We start from the raw sequence: 26,097 nt of genomic DNA on the forward strand, positions 1-26,097 counted from the left end.
TTGATTACTATATTTCTGATGTCTATAATGTTTAGATAATGTATCTATTTAGATTGTACGTTTAGTACTTTTGTATACAGTTAGATTTTAGTGTCTCTTGATGGGTTTTATGTGCAGCTGATTTTAATTGATAAAAAAAATTAAAGAAGTCAAATTTTACCCTGTGGCATTAATAAACATCATATAAACAGTAGAACTCTCAACTGTAATCTTACTAACTGTTTGTTCCAAAACATCCTGTGTTTAAACCCCAACTATACAATTTGTCTTTTCCGCTTGTATTAAATGTTACTATACTTCAGAAACTTTGGCTCCAGTGCAAAAATATATTCTGATATCATATATTTTTTTATTCATCATTCCCTCAGGATCAATTTTTGACATACCTTATGTCGTCAATCCTAAAACCCTTTCCCAAGACCAAATTAGGATTGACAACGCAAGGAATGTAAACGTAAACCTATTTATATTATCTATTCACTCTTACTCAATATTTATATTTTCCCTTTAATATTTGATTGTTATTATTATTTTTTGTAATTTACGGTTTATTATGTAAATATTAAACAAATATTACTGAAAATTTGAAATTAATGCAAGTTATTACAAACGATCAGCTGTCACAAACCCATCACAACAGTTATACCATTCATGGAGCCATATACCATTCTGCCCTCCACTATTACGCAATATGTGTTAACCATCTGTGTGCAATGTGCAATTGAAGCACAAAGGCCAGTGTCTCATGTGACGATTGAACGTTTTAGTTCCTAATTCAATATTGTAATTGTTTGCAATTTACGATCTAATTGGGACATTGTACTTTGCCAGGTGACATTAAAGAGGCAAGTAAATTACCACTTGGTTTTTCTTTCACCTCATTCTAAACCTGTACAAACCCCTTGATTGTGCTTTTAAGAAGTGATTATCACGATCAAAGTGATCTGAGTAACATGAGTTGCCTCAACTTTATTAGCCCAACGCTAATTGTATGACAGTGATCACAAAACCTTTACTTCTGTCTCTAAAGAACCAAAACCAAGAGGTGGGTATTTCTTATCAGTACAAAAAATACGTAGTATATTTTATTTACAAATAAATTGTTCACATCTACAAAATTGTTGGATAAAAGCAATATAATATTTATTGTCCGTAGAGTTAAAATAGAATACATAAGTATGTTTTACAAACAAATTGCCAGGTAAAAACAATTTATCTAATTCACAACACATACACAGTATGTAAAATATATGTAGTTGACTCTACATAGTAACGTATAAAATCACATTAGTATCTATAAAAACCAAATGTGTCTAACCTAAAGTATTTCTAAAACAAACAGATGTTTGTGGACTAGTTTTTTCAGACAACTTATTGACCATTGACTAATTTGCTATAGTCTTTGAAATTTCTTTACTCTTGAGTGTAGCGGCCTCGAGAGCACCAATCACTGCAGATCGGAAACCAGATTTCTCCAAGTGGTATAAAGCGGCAGCCGTTGAACCTTAGGACCAAAAATTGTTTTCAGTTAAGTCAAAGGATGGTAACAGTCACAACAAATAAATACCCTGCAGTAAACTTGTAAATTTTCACTTTCCTGATTGGATTCTCACTACAATTAATATTTTATTTGACATTCCCTATTTCAAAATAATCTATAAGTATAAAAGAGGATGTTTGTTTGTTTGGCAGTGATAAACTCAGACACCGCTGAACCGATTGCCACGAAACTTGGTACATACGTGTAGAATGTCATGGAATAGGTTTATACACCATCAATTTTGTGATCCGTCCAATCGGCTCCGCCCCAGTGGCTCTGGAGTTTCCCATGTTAACCTTATGAGAAATCGAATTAATGAATCTTAACAGCTGTTTCAATTAAACAATGGTTCTGTTCTATGATGTTCAATAGCATTAAAGTTACAAGGATTACCAACAGGGTGCAGCACTATTATTTCTTTTACATTTATGACAACAGCTAATTTGCAACCAAAAGGTGAGTGAGCGTAGCGAACGAACTTCAACCTGGAGGCGAGTTAGCGTAGCGAACGAGCTAACCTGAAGGCAAGTGAGCGTAGCGAACGAGCTAAGCTGAAGCCAAGTGAGCGCAGCGAACGAGCTCCAACCTAAAGGTGAGTGAGCATAGCGAACGAGCTCCAACCTAAAGGTAAGTGAGCGTAGCGAACAAACTTCAACCAGGACGTGATTGAGACATGCGAACGAGATCATCTTGAAAATTAAGAAGTTAAACGGGGCAAAGCCCGTGGGATTATAAATAGTCAAAGGCAAGACAACGTCTGCCGGGTTCAGCTAGTCTATATATAAAGATAGGATGGAATCGCATATTTGAATGAAAGGTCTTGACGTGAAACTTCCCCAAAAAATATCAGTTTTTCGATAAACCCTGTCCTACAGACAGGAACCTCAATTAAAGGGGTGTTATTACATTTAAAATATTAAAAATAAATCAGCTGTTAGATTTGTTTTTTTTCGTTTGTTTAATTTTACTTGACTTATCCTTTTGATTCTTCCATAGATTTCTATACTGCATCAAGGGAAGTAACAGTATGTTTTTCTTATAATTTGGGATGGTGTTCAAGCCTTAGAATTCTGTTTCAATTGTTTACTTATTATTATAAAAATATTTATAACACTAGTGTTATAAATATTTTTTAAACACTGAAACTCATGTTGAGGCAAATGTGGTGGTAAAACCCCATCTGAAGAGTATTTTGCCTTGTGACATGGACATGGATAAAACTAATTTACACCAAGATCAAGTGCCTAATAATCCAGCAGTTTGAAATAGACAAGTTAGTGAAGAACCACCATCTTGTCTGCGTTCTCTCCCCGTGGCGAGGCACGGGCAGAACAACTAGTTAGGTTAATGAGTATTTTGGTTAGCTGCTACAAGGAAGGTAACAAAGTGTATTTTTAGTGAATATTTATTGCCGTAGTATGAAATAGATACGGACCAAAACTAACTGATATCTAAAAAGTAACCTTGAAATATGCCTTGCACTTGGTTTTGTCATCAAACAGGAGTCTGATCATTAGTAGCCTAGCGGTTTGCATGTGATACGCTATAGACCCGAGACATGATTGCGCCCATCTCCACCTAACTTCTGGTACAAGGAGTATTTACGTTAGATGAGAAAATCAGTGTTTAACATCCATGTCTTGAGTGAACATAACAGAACCGCACAAATCTTTCTTCTCTTAAACTTTCCTAGCACAGGCATTGCATCTACCACCAAAACTTCTCTAGCCAACTAACTGGCGCATAAATGCACCCGCTCTGCGCTGAAAGTCACAGTTCTAGGAGAACTCTTATGATAAGAACATAGTCCGATATTTAAATCCCTGCAAACCAAATTCAGCAGTGTTATTCGGCAGCTAGGAAACTGAGCCTTTAATTTACACAGACAAACCATGTGATTCTGACAAGGCCTGAAACTCACCCGCAGGTGAGGTAACGTTGTCTTTAAGCACTCCGGGATGTTCCTTTGTTTCCAGCACCATCCTTCCAGCTCCGACCACTGTCTGGGCAGCCAGTCTGTAGGCCAGGTCCCGGGGAATACCCATGCGTACTGCCCCATCAGCCATCGCCTCTATCAGCACGTAGATCTGCAATGGATATGTCCAATGTAAAACAATGCCATCTTGGAACAACTGCAAAAATACTGGCCAATATTTTTTTAGCAATTGCTGCAACGGATCCTTAACGTTGCTCAGTGTTTTCCATTTAACGACACAGTGATCTTCTGAAGACTAATTTGACAATGGGTAAAGAGTAAGTTAATTGTTTTATTTAACCTTTTTTGCCAAAGTTGCAGGATGGTTTTATCTGCCCCTCTCCCCCAAAATGTGGCATGTCCAAGTATTCCTCCTTAAATTATAAAATCCTACAACTTATTTCAACTTTCTAAACTGTACTGGTATATGCGTATGGCAGTGTGGTGGAATTCTGTGTATTATCTAATAAATAACTCAAATATGAGTTTAAAAAACTCTTCATCAAGCACAATTGTTTTACTCGCTGTATAAAAGTTTCTATCGCTGGAAGTGTATGTTTGATTTTTTGTCTACTTTTCGGAACTAACATTTTTATTACTCAGCATTTAAGACTAGATTTATCACACTCAATGCAACATTGAGCAGCTTATGAGAGCATTATTGGCTTTAGTCATCAAATTAATCATATTTTTTTATCAGAGAATAAACTGATTTGTCATGTCCAGTTAAAATATGACGTAATGAATGATAAAAGATAGTTAATATCATAAAATATGAGTAATAATCGTAATTAAAGACCCATCTCATTAACTTATTTTTACTGTCAAAGATTTTTTAAGAATCTCTTAACATTATTACAGCTTGATACGTTTTATCACGATCCCTTATTTTGTTAATAAATACAGATCCATTCTATAACATAAAATAAAATGCTCTCTTCATTTGACACAAAAATAGTTCAATCTATGGATCACGTCCTATGGATCAACTAACTATAAATATCTGTCTAGGTGCTACTGGTTAGATAAACTAGTACAAGTATAAGGTCAAAAGTTATCTGAACAGTCAATAACTTTGATTGCGACATTCAGGAATATGCAGCCTACGAACAAGCTAATTTGATATTGAGTGAAAATTTAAAAACGTACGTTTTCATGTCCCTGGCCTTTTACTTCGTAGATACTGGATTTGTAGTTTATTATTATGTGTTTTAATATTTTTTGGGACGGGGGCAACATGTTACACACATTTATTTGGTTTTAAATATGTTCTAGGTATTTTTTTCATATTTTTAAAGTCTCGAAATTCACGACCATGACGTGTCCCTAGGGTACATTTTCCAACTTTCACGCTGTTTTTAGACTAATTATTCATGCCGAAATATATAAAGCCATATTTTTATGTCATCAATGGTTATTAAACTTACAAAAAAGGAGCATATTATAATTTTATTGTCATTGTAAACTGACTACCATGACAAAATAAGTCTGTCCCTCGATTTGGCGTCACGACCATTTGGGAAAATTTTTCAACTTTGGAGCACGAGAGTGGCAAGCCTGGCGTCGATGGAGTCAGTTGGTTTTAGAGACTAGTTCGGGGTGAACGTCAGGATTGTATTGCCGGTCGTTTCGAGTTGAAAGGAGGAATTACAAGATTAGTAAAGGAAAGATTGTGTTTTTTGTAATTTTGGTGTGTCCATGACCGTACGTAGTCATTCGACGAAGTAGACATGGTGTTAATTTTTGTTTATAAGATATTTCAATTGCTGGATTAACCTAGAAGTCCACTTTGTATCCTCGAACATGAGGTGCAGGGCTACCGCCAGAACAGTGCCAAATAACACGTAATTTCACGACCAAAGTTTCACGACCATCTCGGGTTTTTTCACGACCAATCCAGCCTTATGGATTATAGTGTGTTTGGTCGTGACAATAACTTTATTATAATTGTAAATTGAACAGTTTAGTTCAATTAAAACACATAGTCCTATTATAACTAACAGTATAATTGAAGGATTGTTTAGAAAGATTTGGATTATTCTAGACAATTCACGACCGTACCGCTTGTCCCTGACCATCACGTTTATGATTTCTATCATAAAAATTTCAAAAATTAAAATATCGTCATATTTCAATGTTTTATACACAAAAGAAGCACACCTCTATACAAACTTAACGATTTTTCGGGTCTCAGGTAAGTTTTTTCGGAGATATACAAACTTAAAAAGATTTTATTGGCTTTTTTCTATTTTTTTAGTTTTTTTATTTTTTTCTAGAAAGACCAAATATACCAAAAGCTCAGTGACCTTTTTATTGTATAATGGTCATAAAAGTAAATTAGTTTATAGCAAAACATAGTTATAAAAATAATATTAACTATTTTTAATATTCATTTAAACGTCCGCTATGGTCGTGACAGGATTTTGTGTTTCTCCACTAAAGATGCTCTTTAAAAAAAAACTACCAAAGATATTGCGTTACCATGGACATTTTATGAAACTTCAAATGTTAATGAAATAAAAAGAATAATAAAAGTTTTGAAAAAAGGAAAAAAAAATTGCTAAGTGCTTTTCCTGAAAACGTACGTTTTTAAATTTTCACTCTATTGCATCACAGTAAGTATTAACATAGATTAAACATACACAGTACTACTTTTACGGTAGGCCTATGTTTTTGCTCTGGTACTATGTGATAAAATTTAAGTTTCCTATTTTGACAAGACTGACAACTAAACAGCTGTTCATTGTTGCACATTTTTAATACACCAAACCAGTTTATAACAACACATTTAATTGAATGAATAGTTCCTCAACATGTTGAAATTGTTCAATGTTCTACAGAAATAAAACTCCCATACAAACTTTGAAATTACAGAAATATGTATGGTAAATTTAACCGTCCTACTGAGCAAAAAATTTTCAGTCGGTAAAAAGTTTGAGGAAACTGGAATCATAGATGGATTAACGCCTTTTTATCTTTGTGAATTACTATCAGCCAAGAGTATTGCTGCTATGAGTGATACTGTGAACCAAGAGCCACAATTTTATTGGTTGGTCCGTCATTTCCAGACTTTAGGCTTCAATTTAGCACATTATGAATGAAGATTAGCACACCCCTAGAAAAGTCAGCTAACCCAAGATCTGCAAACCAGATATATCATGGAAAGCGAAGGAGTTTGTTCAGAATGGTTATTATTAGGAAAGCAGCATGATGTTAAAGATGATCTTCTAAGAACATTTCTTCTTTAATAAAGCAAGTTTAAATATCTCTAGTTATCTTAATTAACACAATTTTGGAATATGGGGCGATTAGTTTACTCACATAAGCTGGTCCGGAGCCGCTTAACCCTGTGACAGCATCCAACAGATACTCCGGCACTTGCTCACAGATGCCGACAGCTTCAAACAGCTTCTTGGTGAGGACCGCATCGTCCTTGGAGGCTGCTGAGCCACACACAAACACGGACGCTCCCTGCTTGACCAGTGCTGGTGTATTGGGCATCGCACGGACCACTCGGGTCTTTGGTGGAAGTAACTGCAAAAAGATTTCAAGTGGAATTGGAAATGCTTGTATTAGATTAGATTTATCGCCGACTCACCAGTATTACCATAGACTAACCAACACAAGTAGACTTCTCATCCCATTGTAAATTTTGAAGCACGTTTTTCGTGTCTAGTTCATGTACGTGACACATGGGCGCTAGTGTCGACGAAACTTTGTTTCTATTATTTTAGGGTTAATTTCTTGATTTGTGCTTTACTGTTTGGTTATATAACTAGGGGACAGGTTATTGTTTATGATTAGATCGTATTATTTGGTTATACGAGGTTTTAAATGGCTGTAATAACGGGAAACAAATTGTAAACAAAACACGACCTCTACATAAACCGTACTGAACTAACAATAAAATTGTCTTCAGCTGTTCCATAAGGATGATAAATCTACTAAGGGAGTATGTTTTATCTATGGTATTACCTAGAGGCATAGGTGGGTAAAGGATTGAATGAAAAACATGGCAGATTTGTTACTGACTTAGATCAGCTGGCTCTTTAGCAATGACTGTTTATTAAAAACCTGATATGATTTAAGTTGGTTGATTTAAAACAATGGAAAATCTTCTGACTTTTTCTTAGGTATGAACTAGCAGCATTCTTAATATTGAGTCAAGCACTATCCAGTGTCAACTGCCATCCATCAATCACCATATGTAAGATCCAAACTTCCTCCATCTTTTGCTGGTCCAGAAAGTTACATATCAAAATTAATTAATTTGTTGTACCTATTCTTAAACAGAAATAAAGCTCCATGAAGTTGCCTATATGATTAGAGGGATAAGAAAAATATAAGTGAGCCTATGGCTCAGTCGGTAGTGCCACAGACTTCTGGCATTAGGCAGCGATTTTGTGGGTTCGGATCCTGGTACTTCAGGTTAACTTCAAATATTGCAAGCAGTATCCACCTTATTGATAACTGCCTCCCTACTTTTTCTGGTTGTTTAACTAAAGAAAAAATCTTAAATGTAACTGACCGACTCAAGCTGCTTGAGCGTGATCCCCATGGCCACTGAGATGAGCAGATTCTTGGGCGTGATGTTAGGCTTGGCCTCCGCCAGCACCATGGGAACTACGCTGGGTTTGGTAGAGATGATGATTACGTCACTTTTCTGAGCCACCTCAGGGTTGTTGTAAGTGACTGTGCTTCCCAGACTCTGCAAAACAACAACTATTAGGTTTCAATCACTTAATGTTAAATCTTTTAAACTCATTAATTCAGTGATTTAATTATACCTTTTGTCATTTTCCACCTCATATTATGAACATACAATTGTTAAAATACGTTCTTGTTGCACAAAACACAGTTAAGATGTGGTGGTTCCAATTAGCCATGTCCCACCCTGCTTTGGCCTGAATAAAAAGAGTTTAAATATGATTTAATTTGATTGTAAGTAATATAAACAAAGTCTGCAATATTGACATATTTAAAATGTAAAACTGATAAATACCTTTAGGGAGATGTAAATGGAAACTCACAATAGCCAAGTATATTTTGGAGCCATTTTGGAACTGTTAGTAGCTTAACAAATTGTTGCTCCTCTGGATTACTGGACACCAAGGGGGGGAATGAGGTAATGAGGACATGGATGGTTATGAGGAGGCAGAGAAGTTGGTGACAGGTCAAGGAGCTACTGTACTCCTTTTGTGGGCTACATCCAAGCTGAGCTGGAAGATGCCTTCTTCAAAAGGGAGCTTAAGGAGGAAGAGAAAGCAACAGGAGAAAGTTTGGAAAGATATTACAGTGTAAGCAGAGGAGTTACTCGAAGACTAAATAGAAGATCTGAGACCTTGGTTAAATTTTATAGAAATTGTTTAAGAGTGCTTAAAGGATTTCTAACTGGACACTGCAGATTTAAGAGGACTCTTCAGAAAAATGAATATTACGTCCAAGATGAATTAATTCAATCAATCAGGTGAAGAGACCCCTAAGCCAGGCCTGTGGTTAGCATATGATGCACTAAGGGCCAAGATATCATTGCACCCCTCTCCAAGTCCTTGCGCCCCCAGCAACAAACCTAAAACCTCTTGCACCCCTGCATTAAGGCGCCCCTGCCCTAAGCATATGCTGGTAGGTTGCAAGGCAGTCGGTAGCAAGAGAGCCAAAAATTTGGAGTTTTTCCAGGGAGCGATTAGGAATATTTCCCTAGAACCCTTCCAAGACTGGATTTCATCAAGGAATTAGGGCCGGAGAGGATGCTCTAAGCAGGATTGGACCCAAGTTTGGGTCACAAATAGATCTCTATGTTTCAGTGTATTCTTTCCCCATAAACATCAGTTTCAGTATCCATAATGTTTATAAACACTCTGGGGTGTTACTGTTAGGTTACTCAATAGTTTCTACCTAAAACCTAACTTCGTAAACATTTACAAAAACTTACAGAGTGTATCAGGGACAGTGAAAATGAATCACTATTAAAATGTCAAAACGAACTTAAGGCAAAAGCTAATCAAACAAAGTACCCATAAAACTATAAAATACCATGCCGGATAACTTGTTGAGTTTCAATTACTTGCTGTTTACATTCTTGGTTCCTCTTGAGAGTTAATTAATGTATATGTCAGGTTATCTTATCAGAGCTACCGTAGGACCCTTGACAGTTCGATTACCTTGAAAGCTTCAGCCAGAACAACATCGGCTGGGTGACAGCTGGCTATGATGCTCTCCCCCTTAGTCAATCCTGGAACATGTTTTAAATAAACGGTATCAGCAATTCAACACATATTTTTGTATATTTTATCAACAACCCTTATCATGGGGTGGGAGTAACTGATATTTTATGGGGAATCGCTAAAGTTTATATATATATGTTGAGCAATGGGGATAGTACTGTTTTGTTTAGAATTAAAAGGACTATAACTTTGTTATATATTAATCGAAATAGTTTGGACTCTTTTTGTGTAAATACGTAAAAAAAAAAAAAAAACACCTGGACACAAAACACAAAATTTCATAAAAATCGGCTCCAAGTATAGTCTGGAGCTCTGATGACATTTGTACAAACACAAACATACAGAAATCACATTGAAAATCACTTTTTGGGGTTCAGGGATCCAAAAACTGATATTGTAACCCAAAACTCAAACGGAAACAATACTTCTCCATATACTGAGGGGAAGAAAGTAAAAATCGTCAAAAAGAAAATCCCTAAATCGCAAGCGGCTCCTGCCCCTTCAGTGGAACGGGTGGAACTACCTCGCGACCGCGGCGACATCGTGAACATATCTCTCGAGCGTGGTGAATTGTTAATTTTACAAAATAAAAACTCTAATAAAATCGTTTGGACCTTATCTAACTTACTATACACTAGAACTACCTAAAAGTCTACCCAAAGTTGTATGCCATATAGCACGAATATTATAAAAGGGACGGTAAACAAATGGCATCACTAGCCCGAAGGCGAAATCAAACATCTATTCTATATATAATTCAGTTTTAAAAATCTTTGTACAACTAAATCTAGAGTTCTACTGGACCGATTTTATTAATTAATGGGTCGTTGGAAAGCTTAGGTCGTGTAGATTTGTAAATAATTATGAAATTTTGTTTTTATTATGATTTATGGTGAAAAATTTCAAAAAAACCTGTTTTCCATAAGAAATACATTGAAAACGGTGTTTTTCACTCTTTTTATTTGGGTGCGACTTTTAGCTGCCTTTTTTTAGTGTTTCCTAGAAGTGTATGGTATCAATTTGTAGGAAATTTTATTCTCTTTCAGAATATCACCTTCCACTTTGGTCTATTTCCTCACCATTTAAAAGTTATTTGCAAAAAAGCTAAGCAACCTCCGAATTTATAATAATGAGAAAATATTGAGTTTGGGATATTTTTGTTAAACTTTGTACAACTAAATCTAGACTTCTACAGGACCGATTTTGATAATTAATGAGTCATTGGAAAGCCTTACTCATGTAGATTTGCAAATAATTATGAAAGTTTGATTTTATTTAATATTTGTGGTAGAAAAATAAAAATAACAAAAATACATTAAAAACTTTTTTTCAGGTTTTTATTTTCAAGTTTATATTTGTAGTCAGCTTTTGGCTGCCTTTATTAAATAATGTCAAGAAATACACACAAGGTATTTGTAGGAAATTTTATCTTCTTTCAGAATATTACGTGCATTTTCTACGATTTACTCACCATTTAAAAGTTACCGGTATTGTCAAATTAGATAAGTGACCTCCAAATTTTTAGTTGTTAAAAATACTGAATTAGGGATATTTTTGTTAAACTTTGTACAACTAAATCTAGACTTCTACTGGACCGATTTTGTTAACTAATGTATCGTTTGAAAGCCTAATTTGTGTAGATTTGCAAATAATTATGAAAGTTTGATTTTATTAAATATTTGTGGTGAATAAAGAATAAAAAGCAAAAATACACTAAAAACTAATTTTTTTTATAGTTAATATTTTAAAATTTCAATTTATAGTTAACTTTAGGTTGCCTTTTTTGAATATTTTCAAAAAACGCCAAAGAGCACTTTGTAGCAAATTTTATTCTCTTTCAGAATATCACCTTCCACTTTGGTCAATTTCCTCACCGTTTAAGAGTTATTTGCAAAAAAGCTTAGCAACCTCCTAATTTATTGTGGTGAGAGAATATTGAATTGGAGAGATTTTTGTTAACTTTCTACAACTAAATCTACAGTTCTACTGGACCGATTTTATTAATTAATAGGTCAATAAAGTCTGTGTAGATTTCCAAATAATTAGTAAAGTTTGAGTTTTATTTATTTATGGTAGTAATACGTTTGCCGGTATGAATAATCTAAAAAATATTATGGTAGTAATAATGGGTTAGCCAGTATGCATCATCTGATCATATGGAACACATGTATTAACCTATAGTTTAACAGCTGATTGTTTTATTGTTATTTGCTTGATTTTTCTTGGTTTACATTTAGTTGTTCACTATTTGAATTGGTGGTTGAGGTCCGTAAAGTGTGTTTCTAAAGTGATGTTTTTAATCTGTACCATTAATAAGTATTGGTAAGTTAAGTGATGTATGGATTTCATAACCAAAAATTATTATTTTAAACTGTCAATTATAAATTATTCAAATTTAATTTATAATTTACAGTTTAAAATAGTATTTAATATTCGTTATTTTGAAATGTTAATTATAAACTCAATATTTTACATTAGTTTAAAAATTAACAACTTTACTCTTCACTACATGGTTGGTGATGGAAACTGTTTCTTTAGAAGTGTCTCATTTTTATGCCATAAATCTCAATCCAGATACAGTGATATACGATCCACGGTAGTTGATGAAGTCGTCAATAACTGGGACTACAGTCCAACCTCAGTATAACGAATCTGAAGGGACCGAACCGAATATTCGTTATATCAAGGATTTCGTTAAAATGAGGTTCGTTATATAGAGGTTAGGTTTGCAGGAATTTCGCTAAGTCGAGGTTCAGAACCAGCATCAGTCTATATAGGTCGGGATTGGACCTGATTAAAACACAATTAAAGTAGTCTAGGCTACAATACTTTACAGTGTACAGTCTTTACATTGTAAAGTAGAACCTCGATTATCCGGGATACTAAAGGGAAGGGATTTTTAATATTGCGCAATCATGACATTTATAGTCATTGACCTTGGTACAGGGGTTATAGTAGTACGTTTTCTGTGGTACAGGTTACAAACTGTAAGTTTAAAATCACAGCTTACTGCTTGCTCCAACCCACCTAAAACCTAGCCAAACACTGTATTGCATAGTAATAAACCACGTAAAGAACAAAACAAAACATTAGAGAGTTTTGTAAGCTACTGCTCGCGATAGGCCGGTGGTAGGCTACAGTCTACAGTACTGCTTTAAATCACAATGGAGGAATGTACTGTAATAATCATGAACTTAGTACAAACCATATTGAAAATAATGAAAATATTAGATAGGAAGTCGTTATAAAAGTGTATAATCATAGCAAACTTAAAGATAATAAAACACTCGTTAATGGAATGTTAAGATAACGATGTTGCTATTCTTTTTCTTTGCCTTGATCTTCTATTATTTTTCTTTCTAAGGTTTCTCTTCATCCAAAAATTGTACAATTCACCACATTTACTTATCACCCAATCACAGCTTACTACACATTACGTCGTCATCAGTCCTCAGTGAATGAAATCAGTTCTCTTAGTTGTAAACATAGAACATAGTGCGCAACGACGACAGCAGACAGGGATGTGTAAAACGGAGCAGACGAATATTAGCGCAAGCGTTGACGTCACCTTTCCATTTCATTTGATGAAGAAAGAAACAGAGTTTTCAAAAGCAATAATGGTGGTGGGGGGTTCGTTGTATCGAGGTAAAGACGCAGACAATTCGTTAAGTAGAGGTTAAATTTGCTATGTAGAGGTTCTGACAATGATAAATTCGTTCTATTGAGGTGTCTTATTTTAGCCAGGAACATGAAAAATTTGTTAAATCAAGGTCGTTGATATGGATTGTTCGTTATGTAGAGGTAAAATATACATTGTGTCTTACGGAGAGTTCTAGGGGATTTAAAAAAGTTTGTTATATCAAGGAATTCGTTATATCGAGGTTCGTTATATTAAGGTTAGACTGTACTATTGTCCTTTGATCGTAGGGGATAAGACATATAGACTAGAAGTAAAAAACGCGACGGAATACAGAAATTTGTTGACCAAAGATGGGGAATACGCCGGTAATGTCGAAATTGAAGCTGCAGAAAGAGTTTTTGACTGCCAATTCAAAATATATGCTGAGAAATTGGATTATTTTGTAACGGTTGGTGAAGGCACAACGATCTATAAACTACGATTCTCAGGAAATGTGGATGCTGGGCATCAAGAGGACATAATCTTACCAAAATCAAAACGTGGCCGTGCATCAAAAATATATAAAAAGTAAAACATGTTCTGGCAGACGTGAATCAACAGCTCATAAAAATAAATTGAAGAAACCAAATTATAGTACCGGTATAGATAAAGATTTACTCCAAGGGGTAAAAAAGTGTTTATCAAGCAATCAAAAGGATGGAGAACCAGAAAATGAAAAAGAAACAGAACAAGATAGTCTGACCAACACTTCACTCAGAGATGATGCAACTTCCTCAACCTCCTTAATTTGTGTATTGGGAATGCCAATACACAAATTAAATTTAAAAATTGGAGCTGTAATAATGTTGCTACGAAATCTTAACACAAAACGGGGGTTATGTAATGGCACACGATTAATTGTTAAAGAACTCAAGCCCAATTAAATAATAGCAGAGGTTTTAACTGGATCAGCGGCACGTGAAATTGTATTCATTCCAAGGATTGACTTAGCACAGACGGATACAGATTTACCATTTGTTTTAAAAAGACGGCAATTTCCTTTAAAATTAGCGTTTGCTATTTCAATAAACATAGCGCAAGGCCAGACATTGGATAAAGTTGGGATATACCTTCCAGCAACAGTATTCAGCCATGGACAATTAATTGTATGTTGCAATATCAAGGGCTAAACGGTTTGAAGACATAAAAACTAAAATTATCCCTGGCAAAGAACAAGGAAGATTATTAAAACCATCAGATGAAGTCTTTACAAAGAATGTTGTTTACAAAGAAATACTCTAAATAAAATATTTTTGGAAAATTTTATTTGTTTTTCATTATTTTACTCTTTTAGAAAATCAGTTTATTTTCTAAACAATTTCATTCTTTAAAAAATGTTCAGGTACTTACAAGGGCATATATTATGTACTACTGTACTTTCTAGGGACCGTTGTATTTATTAACTACAACGGGCTCTGTTGCTAGTGTTTTTATTAATATTGAATTGAATTGAATTGGCAAAAACTATCGAAACCATCTGTTACAACAATTAGTATAGACATTCGCGCCAGTGACGTTATTTGTTTATGTTTGATTTGCATACTGTAGTTTCTGTTCTAAATTTTCGTGGACTACAATCAAGGTCCCACTAGAAAAAACGCTTTTCTAGTGGGGCCTTGCTACAATTCTTCGATAGCGATTTGCAAACAAATAAGTATTCAAATTTTGTGCAATGTTGTTTCGCAATAATAATCGACAGTTTGAAACATATGCCTGTGAGATCTTATATCTATCAAGTTATCAGAAGGTCATACATTTTTCTTAACCAGCTTTCAAGGTCGGAAATCTTGAATTTGCTCTTTGAAACTGTTGTTCATAATCAAATCATATTAATTCTAAAACAAATGTACATCTTTTGGCAGAAATACCCTAAATAACCGTTAACCTATATGTAGGCACCACTAGCCTAAAAGCAGTATTAGCAATAGCATCACCAGTAAAAAAAAAAAACATAGGTTAAATGTTTCACTACGTTTGGTAAAATATTCACATTATGCACTGAAATAATCCTTACTCTAAAACAAGCATGTACTAACAACCTTTTGTTTTCGTCCGAGGATTTTTCATTTCTTATTTTTTATTATGGGGTATTTGACCACGAGAAATAGATTGGAGTTGAGTTGGTCACAAAAAAGGCTGGGAAAAATCAAATCCAGTTTCCGCCCCCACAGCCCTTGAAAGTGCCCATGTTATAGTCAGTACCTTTTGTGGCTGAAGTTAATAAAACAGCTGATATAGGTTATTTTTATTGTTATCGTTTGATTTGATATGTTATCATTTTGTTTTTACGTGTACACAAAATTAAGTTGGACTAACGTTTTAGAATAGTCTTAGTTTGGTTTATAAGGTACATGATATTAAATGTTAAATGTTATTATGTTAAATGTTTTTTGAACGTGGATTTTTAAGAATAAGAATGAAACTTTGAAGGCTTGGAAACTTGATTTATAGAATATGGATTTGAGTGACTGATTAGGTCGATTAGGATTGTGAGATTAGAGATGTTCTGCCAATGATCAAGGGCATCTATATATACTGTATTATAAACATTACTCAAACTAATATCCGATACCCATGAAACTTGCGAAATTGTTCTAAACTGCCCTATCTTTAAATGAAGTTTATAAGGAACACAATTTTAAGAAGACCCTAAATAATGCAACCCAAAATACAAGTACCTAGAACACTACAATGACAAAACCAAGCTCATATGTTGGCAGCCCTGTATCCTTTACTTCATTGCCGATCAGCTGATATGCATTGTCCCATTCACGGTTTAGTGTTAGACCTACAGGGAATGTCTTATCTGCTTATGCATGGTGTTCTCGCAAGCACAAAAAGTACCTATGTACTGCAGGCTCATTAGGCACTGAAATAATCCTATACTCTAAAACAAGCGCATGTACAGACAAACTTTTATTTTCGTCCGAGGATTTTTCTGTTAATATTTTTTTTGTTAATTATTTTCTCAATGTTTATATATTTCCAGATTACTGTGTACTGGCACACAGCTTGTAAAATCGCCAACTGTATTATTTAGCACAACCAAGTACCGGTAGTACACTATACTTCGTTCACACATTTTTAGGCAGTTTAAGATAAAAGAAATCTATCCTCTCAACTTGACCTTTATCTTTAAAATAATGGCTCAACAGCTGATTTTTAAACAGCATACATTTTATACAAAAAGTGGTGGGGAACCTTCCTCTCAACCGCCTCAATATTGTGAAGAAGTAGTCTATAGGTGTGAAAGTGTGATCCCGTCATAGGCCGACGTCGCCAATAGATTGTAAACAGAAAACCACCTGATTGTAACCGTCATAAAAGTATATACCTATTTGATTTAATTTGATTGTTTTTGTAATCTATCTATCTAATATATAAAATTCTCGTGTCACAGTGTTTGTCTGCAAACTCCTCCGGAACGACTTCACCGATCGTTATGAAATTTGGTGTGTAAATTCTGTAGGTATGCGAATAGAAAGTAAACTATTTCCCGTTTCGAAATTCTTAAAAGGGCTCCGCCCCAGTGGCTCTGGAGTTTCCCATGTTAACCTTATGAGAAATGGAATTAATGAATCTTAACAGCTGTTTCAATTAAACAAGTTGGTTCTGTTCTATGATGTTCAATAGCATTAAAGTTACAAGGATTACCAACAGGGTGCAGCACTATTATTTCTTTTACATTTATGACAACAGCTAATTTGCAACCAAAAGGTGAGTGAGCGTAGCGAACGAACTTCAACCTGGAGGCGAGTTAGCGTAGCGAACGAGCTAACCTGAAGGCAAGTGAGCGCAGCGATCGAGCTCCAACCTAAAGGTGAGTGAGCGTAGCGAACGAGCTCCAACCCAAAGGTGAGTGAGCGTAGCGAACGAACTTCAACCTGGAGGCGAGTTAGCGTAGCGAACGAGCTAACCTGAAGGCAAGTGAGCGCAGCGAACGAGCTCCAACCTAAAGGTGAGTGAGCGTAGCGAACGAGCTCCAACCCAAAGGTGAGTGAGCGTAGCGAACGAACTTCAACCAGGACGTGATTGAGCGATGCGAACGAGATCATCTTGAAAATTAAACTTAACGGTACTTTCTTTCCATCGGTCTGTCTTAGGGGAAACCTATAACTTTGGCGATACGAAGTTCGCCGGGTCAGCTAGTACTATTATAAAATTTAGGTGGTGTCTGTCTGTCTGGGCAGCTGTCACGACTAAAATACTAAACCGATACAGCACAAGCATGGTCCACATGTACAGGGTGTTCAAAAGAAGGTGGAGACATATTTTACCTAGTGATTCCTTGGGTCAAAATAAAGAGAAAAACAAAAATAACATTTTTTCCAAAATCGCTTCGTTAACCAGATATCCGCCATTTTGTATTTTTTGCATAAACATTTTTATCTTTAAATATTTTTAATCCATTTTTATGAAACTTGGTATGTATGTTAAGGTAAAAGAGACCCGGGTTAAAAAAAGTTCATCTCGAAAAATACAAAAAAATACAAAATGGCGGATATAAGGTTAACGAAGCGATTTTGGAAAACATGTTATTCTTAATTTTCTCTTTTTTTTGACCCAAGGAATCACTAGGTAAAATATGTCCACACCTTTTTTGAACACCCTGTATATGAATGTCAGAGGCCGAGAGGCCTATTCACGTGCCTCTCGGGCTACGCCCCTTGGGTGTCCAAAGTTTTGAGAGTAAGGATTTCAAAAGTAAATATTGATTTGTCTCCATGCATGGAAGCACGAGAAAAATCAGAATGTTTACCTGTGCGTTGACATTTGTAAACAATCAGAAGTGGCAAAATGATCATTCACAATTTCAGTCAGCTGATCCAAAGAAATTAAATATACTTTTACTAGGGGTAGGGTAGATTATTTAATATAAAATTTTATGATAGATTATTTAGTCAAAATCTATTTCAATGATTTTGAAACTGATTTTCTTCCCGTTGCGAAGTAGGGTATGGGTACAGGAACTAGTTCTTTTTAAATAAATAGTGAAATGGCGTTTGCAATCTGGGTGACGTCAGCATATGACGGGAGTATCACACCAAGCTTCTATTACCCATACAGTCATTAATCATGGTTTAAGTAGGTTAACGACAAGAATTGTTTTGTAAAGCAGAATTGTACATATCTGAAAAACGCTTGCTGAATAAAGACCATTTATTATTACGTCGAGCAAGATGAAAATCGCACATTTACCTCTTAATGGAGACTATCCCTGCCTCCGTTTCTCAGAGTTTTACACAATAAACAATCTAGACGAATGAGCAAGTTCTGATGACGCACTAATAATAATCGACAGTAACACATCATATTAATCATTAATCATACTGTTTGAATTGTAGAGAAAGTAACAAAAGTGTGGTGGTCGATTAGAGACGCTTCCACAGTCCATTATTAAATTGACATTTAATCATATTATTTGTAAAAAAAATCATTCTATATCAACTATTTCCTGACTATGCCTACTTTCCACTCTGCGATGCAAGCTGCATTTTATAAAATGTATTGTATTTTTTAAATAGTACATGATATGAATTAAATATTTAGCGACTGTATACATAATGTATGTACGAGTAGATATAGATCATTTTTACATTTTTACAGAGTTTTATAATTTTATACTTTCTTAATTATTAGTGCATGTACAGTATTTATTTATTACGCTAGCCTGTATTATTATTAGGCACTGTAATTGATCGTGCATGTAAACCTTTTATTGATGATGCTTGATTGCGTGTATCTTTTTGATTACCTTGTTCAACTATTTATTGCCATGGTATATTGCATTATATGTACATGTTTTATAATCAAATAAATACAACTATATTTTTACAGCATTGTTGGAAAGCCACGTAACCATAACGGAATAGGCTACATTTCTATGAACCCATTTGCAGATTGTATTGCAGTATTTAAAATGTTCGACCCTTGAATTAAATATATTGTAATTTCGTATAATTATTTTGTCCTATATAATCACAACAGTTTTTATCGAATAGCGTATACACCGGTAGTTACTTTCCTAAACAAAACGTGTGTATTGTTTGAATACATTATCGATTTCCTGTGTGACAAAATGCATTGCTAACTAAACAAAGTTTATCTTTTGAGAATGTTTAGTTTTATTCAAAAGACAAATATTACTGACCAAATATTGATTGTACTCGCACACACAAGTTATTATTGACGCCACGGCCTGCTAGTTGCCAAGTATTGACTTCTGCACAAACCGTCCTGGCAAACCTGGTGTAATCTTACATCATTACAAACTCTGGTTAAATACTACAAGTGCCTGATTCATGATTTATCATTGCAATTTCAGCTATCTAGATTTTGTCTGTGCTTACACATTAGGCTATGCAGGAACACGGATAACTCGTTTATTTCAGTGATGCGTGATTCATGGCAGGATCTTTTGGTAAATCGTTTATTGTTTGGATCTTTCTATAATTTACCATCGTGTCTTTTTACACATTTTAACCTAGACTGTTTAATTTTTAATCTGAAATGTTGTTAAGTGATGGTTGGATGGTTGTGTTTTTCTAACGGAAAAACGAAAACAGTAGGTAGTAAAAAACTTAACACTAGCGAAGATTTTGTTTCATTTAATCCAAATAAATAAATCTTTGGCGACCCATCATAACCCTTATAGGTAAAACATTATAAGAAAACACGTTAAAATATTGTTTAAATGTATGAAAAACAAATTGGGTATGAATAATGTTCATACATTTATTTTTTTACTATTTCGGCTGGATTGCAGGTACATTTACCAGACCATTCTGTAAAGCATAGCCAAGTCAAAGACTTTCGATTACAGTTGTCAACTGGCAAACCATCAAGGTTTATTTTTAGTTGTATAGTTTAGGTTAGGGAACTCACCTGCAGAAATGAATCCCTTGGCGAGCGCATGCGCCATCCGCCCGCCACCTAGGAACCCGACTTTGAGCATCGTTGATTCTCCACTGCCACTGGCACAGCTGAGACTGCCAGCGCCACTGCCACTGAGATCAGCTGTTTCTGCCACTGCCCTGCACATAACCTAACTGACACTCGATGATAACACCATCTTATCGCAGCGGCCGAACAAAACAACATGTTGGAAATGTCCATTGTAGTTAAAATAGTCTAATCTCTTCAATTGATGATGTATACCTATATTTGAATAATTACACTTTAAATTTGTCGTAGATGAACCAACATCGATTTTTATCTGTGGCTTGTATAAGTTAGGAAACTTGTATGTATTTATGGGTAGCATGATTAATCTGCAGTACAATATCTTAAATAGGTACAAACATTGAAAACGTATATGAATGTATCAAATAAAAAAAACATAATCAACCATTCTCATTTCATACACGTATCTTTTAATTTATTTTGGGAGATAATTAGGATGGCAGCAAGTAAAACTATTGAAACTAATCAATATAAGTGTGCTAGCAAGAGTTAGGAGATGTTCCCACCTTGGTTACAAATAGTGGTTTCATCCATCTAGGAATATTAAGGAAACCTTTTTAACATTTTATCAATTAAAATATTACACTCTTGAAATGGTTTGGTCGTAATTAGCCTGCACATACTTTTATATAATTTAGCAATACAAATTTGATAGTATTAAATTAATGCTAAGAAGGTATTTAAAGTCATTGACCCTAAAACGGAAACGGAAAGGGTTGAGAGTCTGACTGAGTAATGCAAATCTGCTACAAGATAAGTTTCTACAAGCAATGGGTCTGGCGACAGTCTAGCCTAGGTCAATATTTGCTTCTGATAGTCTCTAAATAGTCATTACTGAAATATTCATCAGTATACACACTACGCTTGAATAGAGATATATTTCTATATTGTCTCATTGTTGTTATAAAAGTTCCATTGAAAGGCGCGCGTGATGTAAATAGATATATTTATAATATCTAGAATCCCACAAACTACAGGAAAGTTTACATACTCTCTTCTAAACCTATCATGCGAATAAATCAGCAGAAGGAAATCGATATTCAGTTCAATAAATATAGTGTGTTTTTTTATTAATTTATACTGTCTTTATTATTTATTTCATGTTATAATTCGACCACGCTATAATAGTAATTATTATTATCTTATCTTACTAATATTATAAATTTGAAAGTTTGTGTGTTTGTTTGTTTGTTTGCTGGTTTGTTTGTGTGTTTGAAGTTCAATCACGCATTAATTACTGGATGGATTGGGCTCAAATTTGGCATGATGATAGCTCACATTCCCGATTAACTGTGACGGGATTAATTGACTGGGACGGGTGGCGTCGTCCTGTAATCCAGCTACTGGGAGGTCACGAATTGTGGATATTTATAGGGATGCACTGTGGATGCGATGCTCCCTGGTGTGGATTAACGTCCGCACTAGTGAGTACTACGACTATCCGCAGTATTATCCTGATAATTAGACCAATTCGTAAATTACAAGGAAAAATGTGTTTCGGATTCCACTATAAACTGTAGGTCCCTTAGTTGCCATTAGCTGTATGGGCTATTAATTAACAGCTGTGTCTAAGGAACATGTCGGCCTTAGTCACTAACAAGACTACAAGATCGCGCCACTCATCCTACACTCATCCTTCACTCATATTTGGGTTAAAATACGCACATAGTGGCGTCCCCATCTTAAATAATTGAATTGAATTGAATTAACATATAGGCATATTTTTTACTCAAAAATCCTTTCGGGCTCCGCCCCAGTGGCTCTAGAGTTTCCCATTTTAACCTTATGAGTACTCATAGGAATTAAAGAATTTAGTCAGCTGTTTCAACTAAAAAGGTTGGTTCTATGATATGCTTAATGGAATTAAAAGTTATAAGATTTACCAACAGGATGCAGCACTATTATTTTTTTTTCATTTATGAAAACAGCTAATTTGAACTAAGCAGCAACAAAAAACTGTGATACACAATGAGAACTGTCTGTTTACAGTTAGGCTATGTTTATGTTTTTAATTTAACGAATAATTTGTGATATTTTGTGAATCTTTAATAATTTATTTTTTTCTATTGTTTGGGTGAAGTGGTAGAACATTATGGCTATGGTAGATGTGTAATACTATAGTATACCGTAAATTTAAAGAAGCAAATTTTATCATACTTTGTCCTCCCTCATTGCAAACGCTAAGCTTGAGTATAACTGTACTAAGCATTTTATAGCCTACTTATATGCCACTCCCGTACGAAGGACGGGTGCTCTGCTAGTGTATTCATATAAATAATTAATTGTTAAATTCACGTTAAAGTTCACCACCAATTTTGACCTGATACCACCTTTAAACTATTGCTAGTATTTAGACTAGTATTTTTTATGGTTCAAAACTACTGGACCATGTTTATCGTCGGGTGTTGTAATTGGCCCTGGCTAAAGAAACTAACAGCTGAATTGGATTTTTAGCAAATTTTCCTATAGGGAAGTAGCTATTACCGTAGTTCTCATTGTAAGACTTGAGACCGGGACCGATTTACTTTTTTAATTTGATGTCCCCAGAGGCCAAAAACACTATTTGTTCAAATTGTTATATATATGTCCATGAACGCAACTTAAGTAATTTTTGTTCGATTTTGATGAAATTTGTTTTGAACGTGTAAGGCGGGATACCATTCAATGAGTTTGTGAACCAGCATGATTGGACGAAGGATCCGTGGTTTTATGGGGAGTTTTATGGTATATAAATTGTTTTTTTTTTTAATTTTTGACCATGAAAACACAAAATTTCCCAATTTCTCTCTAGAACATTTTAAAGAGTTTAAAAATACAAATAATTTAGAATATTGAAGTGTTTTGTGCGGTTATTAGTCACGGAGAAAATTCAAAAAGTTTTAAATTTAATATCCCCATGTTATTTTTATGAAGAATATTGTAAAATGTTGTAGTTTGCTTGTTTATGGATATATTTTTATAAAACTTGGCAACTTTATCTATTTTATGATCTCCACAAGACCGCGGGAAAAAATTACTAGGCTATGTCCACACGACCGCGGGGAATGATATAATGATGTCTTCATGGGCGCGGGGGATGATCAGAAGTTTACCGCAATCGTATGCAACCGTCACAAAAACCAATTGTTTTTTTCCAAATTTTTGGCGCCCCCAAAAAAGCCAATTGCCTCACGCCCTATGCACATGCCTACCGTGTCTATTCGGTAAATCTGCCCTGGATTTCACCGCGATAACGGGTGACGGTTAACGATGTCCCATTGTTGGCGCGAGATGTTCACGATTTTACCGCGATAACGGGTGACGGTATAACGATGTCCCATTGTTGGCGCGAGATGTTCACGATTTTACCGCGATAACGGGTGACGGTATAACGATGTCCCATTGTTGGCGGGAGATGTTCACGATTTTAACGCGATAACGGGTGACGGAGCGATGTCCCATTGTTGGCGGGAGATGTTGACGATTTCACCGCGATAACGGGTGACGGTAACAACGTCCCATTGTTGGCGGGAGATGTTGACGATTTTACCGCGATAACGGGTGACGGTAACAACGTCCCATTGTTGGCGGGAGATGTTGACGATTTTACCGCGATAACGGGTGACGGTAACAACGTCCCATTGTTGGCGGGAGATGTTGACGATTTTACCGCGATAACGGGTGACGGTAACAACGTCCCATTGTTGGCGGGAGATGTTGACGATTTTACCGCGATAACGGGTGACGGTAACAACGTCCCATTGTTGGCGGGAGATGTTGACGATTTTACCGCGATAACGGGTGACGGTAACAACGTCCCATTGTTGGCGGGAGATGTTGACGATTTTACCGCGATAACAGGTGACAATAACGATCCCTTATAATAACGATCGCGCGACACCTAGGGACAGGGGCCGATCGGGTTAGGTTGGCCTAGGGCCGCTAATCTAGATCTGCAGTTGATTGGTTAATTTATTTATTGATTTTGAATTATACAAAACAGAATACAAATTCCATTATTATTATTGTAGCACTATCGTAATCTATACATAATAAAGAACAGGCTATGAGTGAATTGTATTAAATACATAAAGTGAATCATACATACTTTAACGAATGTCAAATAATAATTTAGTTGCAAATACAATAAGTGATTAAGAATAACAAGAATAAGTATACGTCAAACAAATATGTGAGTAACTGATTAGGAAGACAAAAAATTAAAACATTACATGTTTTTGCCAGATTATACATTAATCAGCAACAAAGCTGCATAGATAATCTTATGAGCCAACGATGACCATGTACTAAGATAGAAAATACGTCATTGATGAAAATACAATACAATTTAATAATTGATTAAAGTTACATATTTCATTTACTGATTAATAGACATAAGTCTAACTTGTAGTACATAATATAAACCCCCCCCCACAGCAAACCTGCAGACTAAGCAAATTTCAATTTGACCCCTTTAAAAACCTATAGGTTTAATTTAATTTTGCTGCTAAATAAAAAGAATACCCCCGCCGCAGCGAACCTGCAGACTAAGCGAATTTCAACTTGTCTGATTACATTTTTACTAAAATATTTCCATAAATAAGACATATTTATTCCCTTATTTAAATAACATTAGATTTAACGAGTTCTTAGGTTTGCTGCTACGGGGAAGGTAAAAAAATGTTTTTTTGACCATACGTCAATAGTATAGAATGAAATAAATAAATTTGCTAAATTTTATCAATATATATCCATAAACAAGTAAACTACAACAATTTTAATTTTCTCCATAAGAATAACATGGGAATTTTAAATTACACTATTTTTGAATTTTCTCCGTGACCGTTAGACATACAACAGCGCTTCAATATACTAAATTATTTCTTTTTTTAAGCTCTACAAAAACGTTTAGAAAGAAATTGCAAATGTTTTTGTTTCTAGGGTCAAAAATGGGAAAACCCCATTTTTACCCCATAAAACCCCCCATAAACCCCCGTTCCCATGGTCCGATTAAGCTGGATCGCGAACTCGTTCGAATAAACGTAAGTTTACACGTTTGTACCAAATTTCATCAAAATCGGATAATTTTTGATCGAGTTATCGCGCTAACAGACACATATATATATTCATTTGAACGGATGGTGTTTTTGGCCTCTAGGGACCTCAAAATGAAAAATTAAATCGGTCCCGGGTCCAGGTCTTACCATAAGTACTACGGTAATAGCTTATTCCCTATATGGGAAATTCGCTAAAAAGGTGTATTTTTCGTAAAACGTGAATAGCATTTTATGAAATGAATAAATTTGCAGAATTCAATAGACATATAAATAACGTAGGCCTACATAAACGAGCAAACTTAATTTTTCGTCATAAAAATCATAGTTTCCTTATTTTAAGGGTTTATAAAAATTTTAAAACTCCATAATGCCTCGCATCATAATGTTCGCATGACCCGATTTAGCTGATTGGCGAATACTAGACTATAAATAAATATGTTTTGTGATTTTTTTATTGTTTACGGTTTTTATAAATTTGATCGCATATTAAGCATATAAATAACATGTGAAGGAAACGTAAAAATTAATGCAATGTGTATGAAAAATAGATAATCCAATATTCAATACAGTACTTACTCAGTTGTTACACTCATGTTCAAATCTCGAACAATAGCAAGGTGTGAAAATGTCTAAACAAAAGAATACCACACAGAGTTCAAGAGCACAGTCTTCTTCAGGTC

At 34.9% G+C, this 26,097-nt stretch overlaps 1 protein-coding gene across 1 annotated transcript; it reads right to left on the minus strand.

Moving 5' to 3' along the window:
* Window positions 1–1,072: 1,072 nt before the first annotated feature.
* LOC128989567 (pyrroline-5-carboxylate reductase 3) lies at window positions 1,073–26,097 on the minus strand. The gene is made up of 7 exons (XM_054411467.1): window positions 25,994–26,097; window positions 20,304–20,452; window positions 9,677–9,747; window positions 8,044–8,223; window positions 6,837–7,049; window positions 3,462–3,627; window positions 1,073–1,504 (listed from the first exon to the last, which is right to left on the minus strand). The coding sequence occupies exons 1-7, from the start codon at window positions 26,008–26,010 to the stop codon at window positions 1,386–1,388; spliced, it is 915 nt and encodes a 304-aa protein (XP_054267442.1). The 5' UTR covers window positions 26,011–26,097; the 3' UTR covers window positions 1,073–1,385.

The sequence above is a fragment of the Macrosteles quadrilineatus genome, unplaced genomic scaffold (assembly GCF_028750875.1).
Source record: "Macrosteles quadrilineatus isolate MER2022 unplaced genomic scaffold, UCM_ALF_1.0 Scaffold_3__2_contigs__length_128488019, whole genome shotgun sequence".
Lineage (NCBI taxonomy): Eukaryota > Metazoa > Arthropoda > Insecta > Hemiptera > Cicadellidae > Macrosteles > Macrosteles quadrilineatus.

Bases quoted from the DNA above. Each gene is read 5' to 3' on its own strand.
- LOC128989567 (XM_054411467.1), bottom strand. The intron at 9,748-20,303 runs GTGAGTTCCCTA...AACATGTTCCAG, and splicing joins CAAGGGATTCATTTCTGCAG to GATTGACTAAGGGGGAGAGC. The intron at 8,224-9,676 runs GTAATCGAACTG...GTTGTTTTGCAG, and splicing joins TTCTGGCTGAAGCTTTCAAG to AGTCTGGGAAGCACAGTCAC.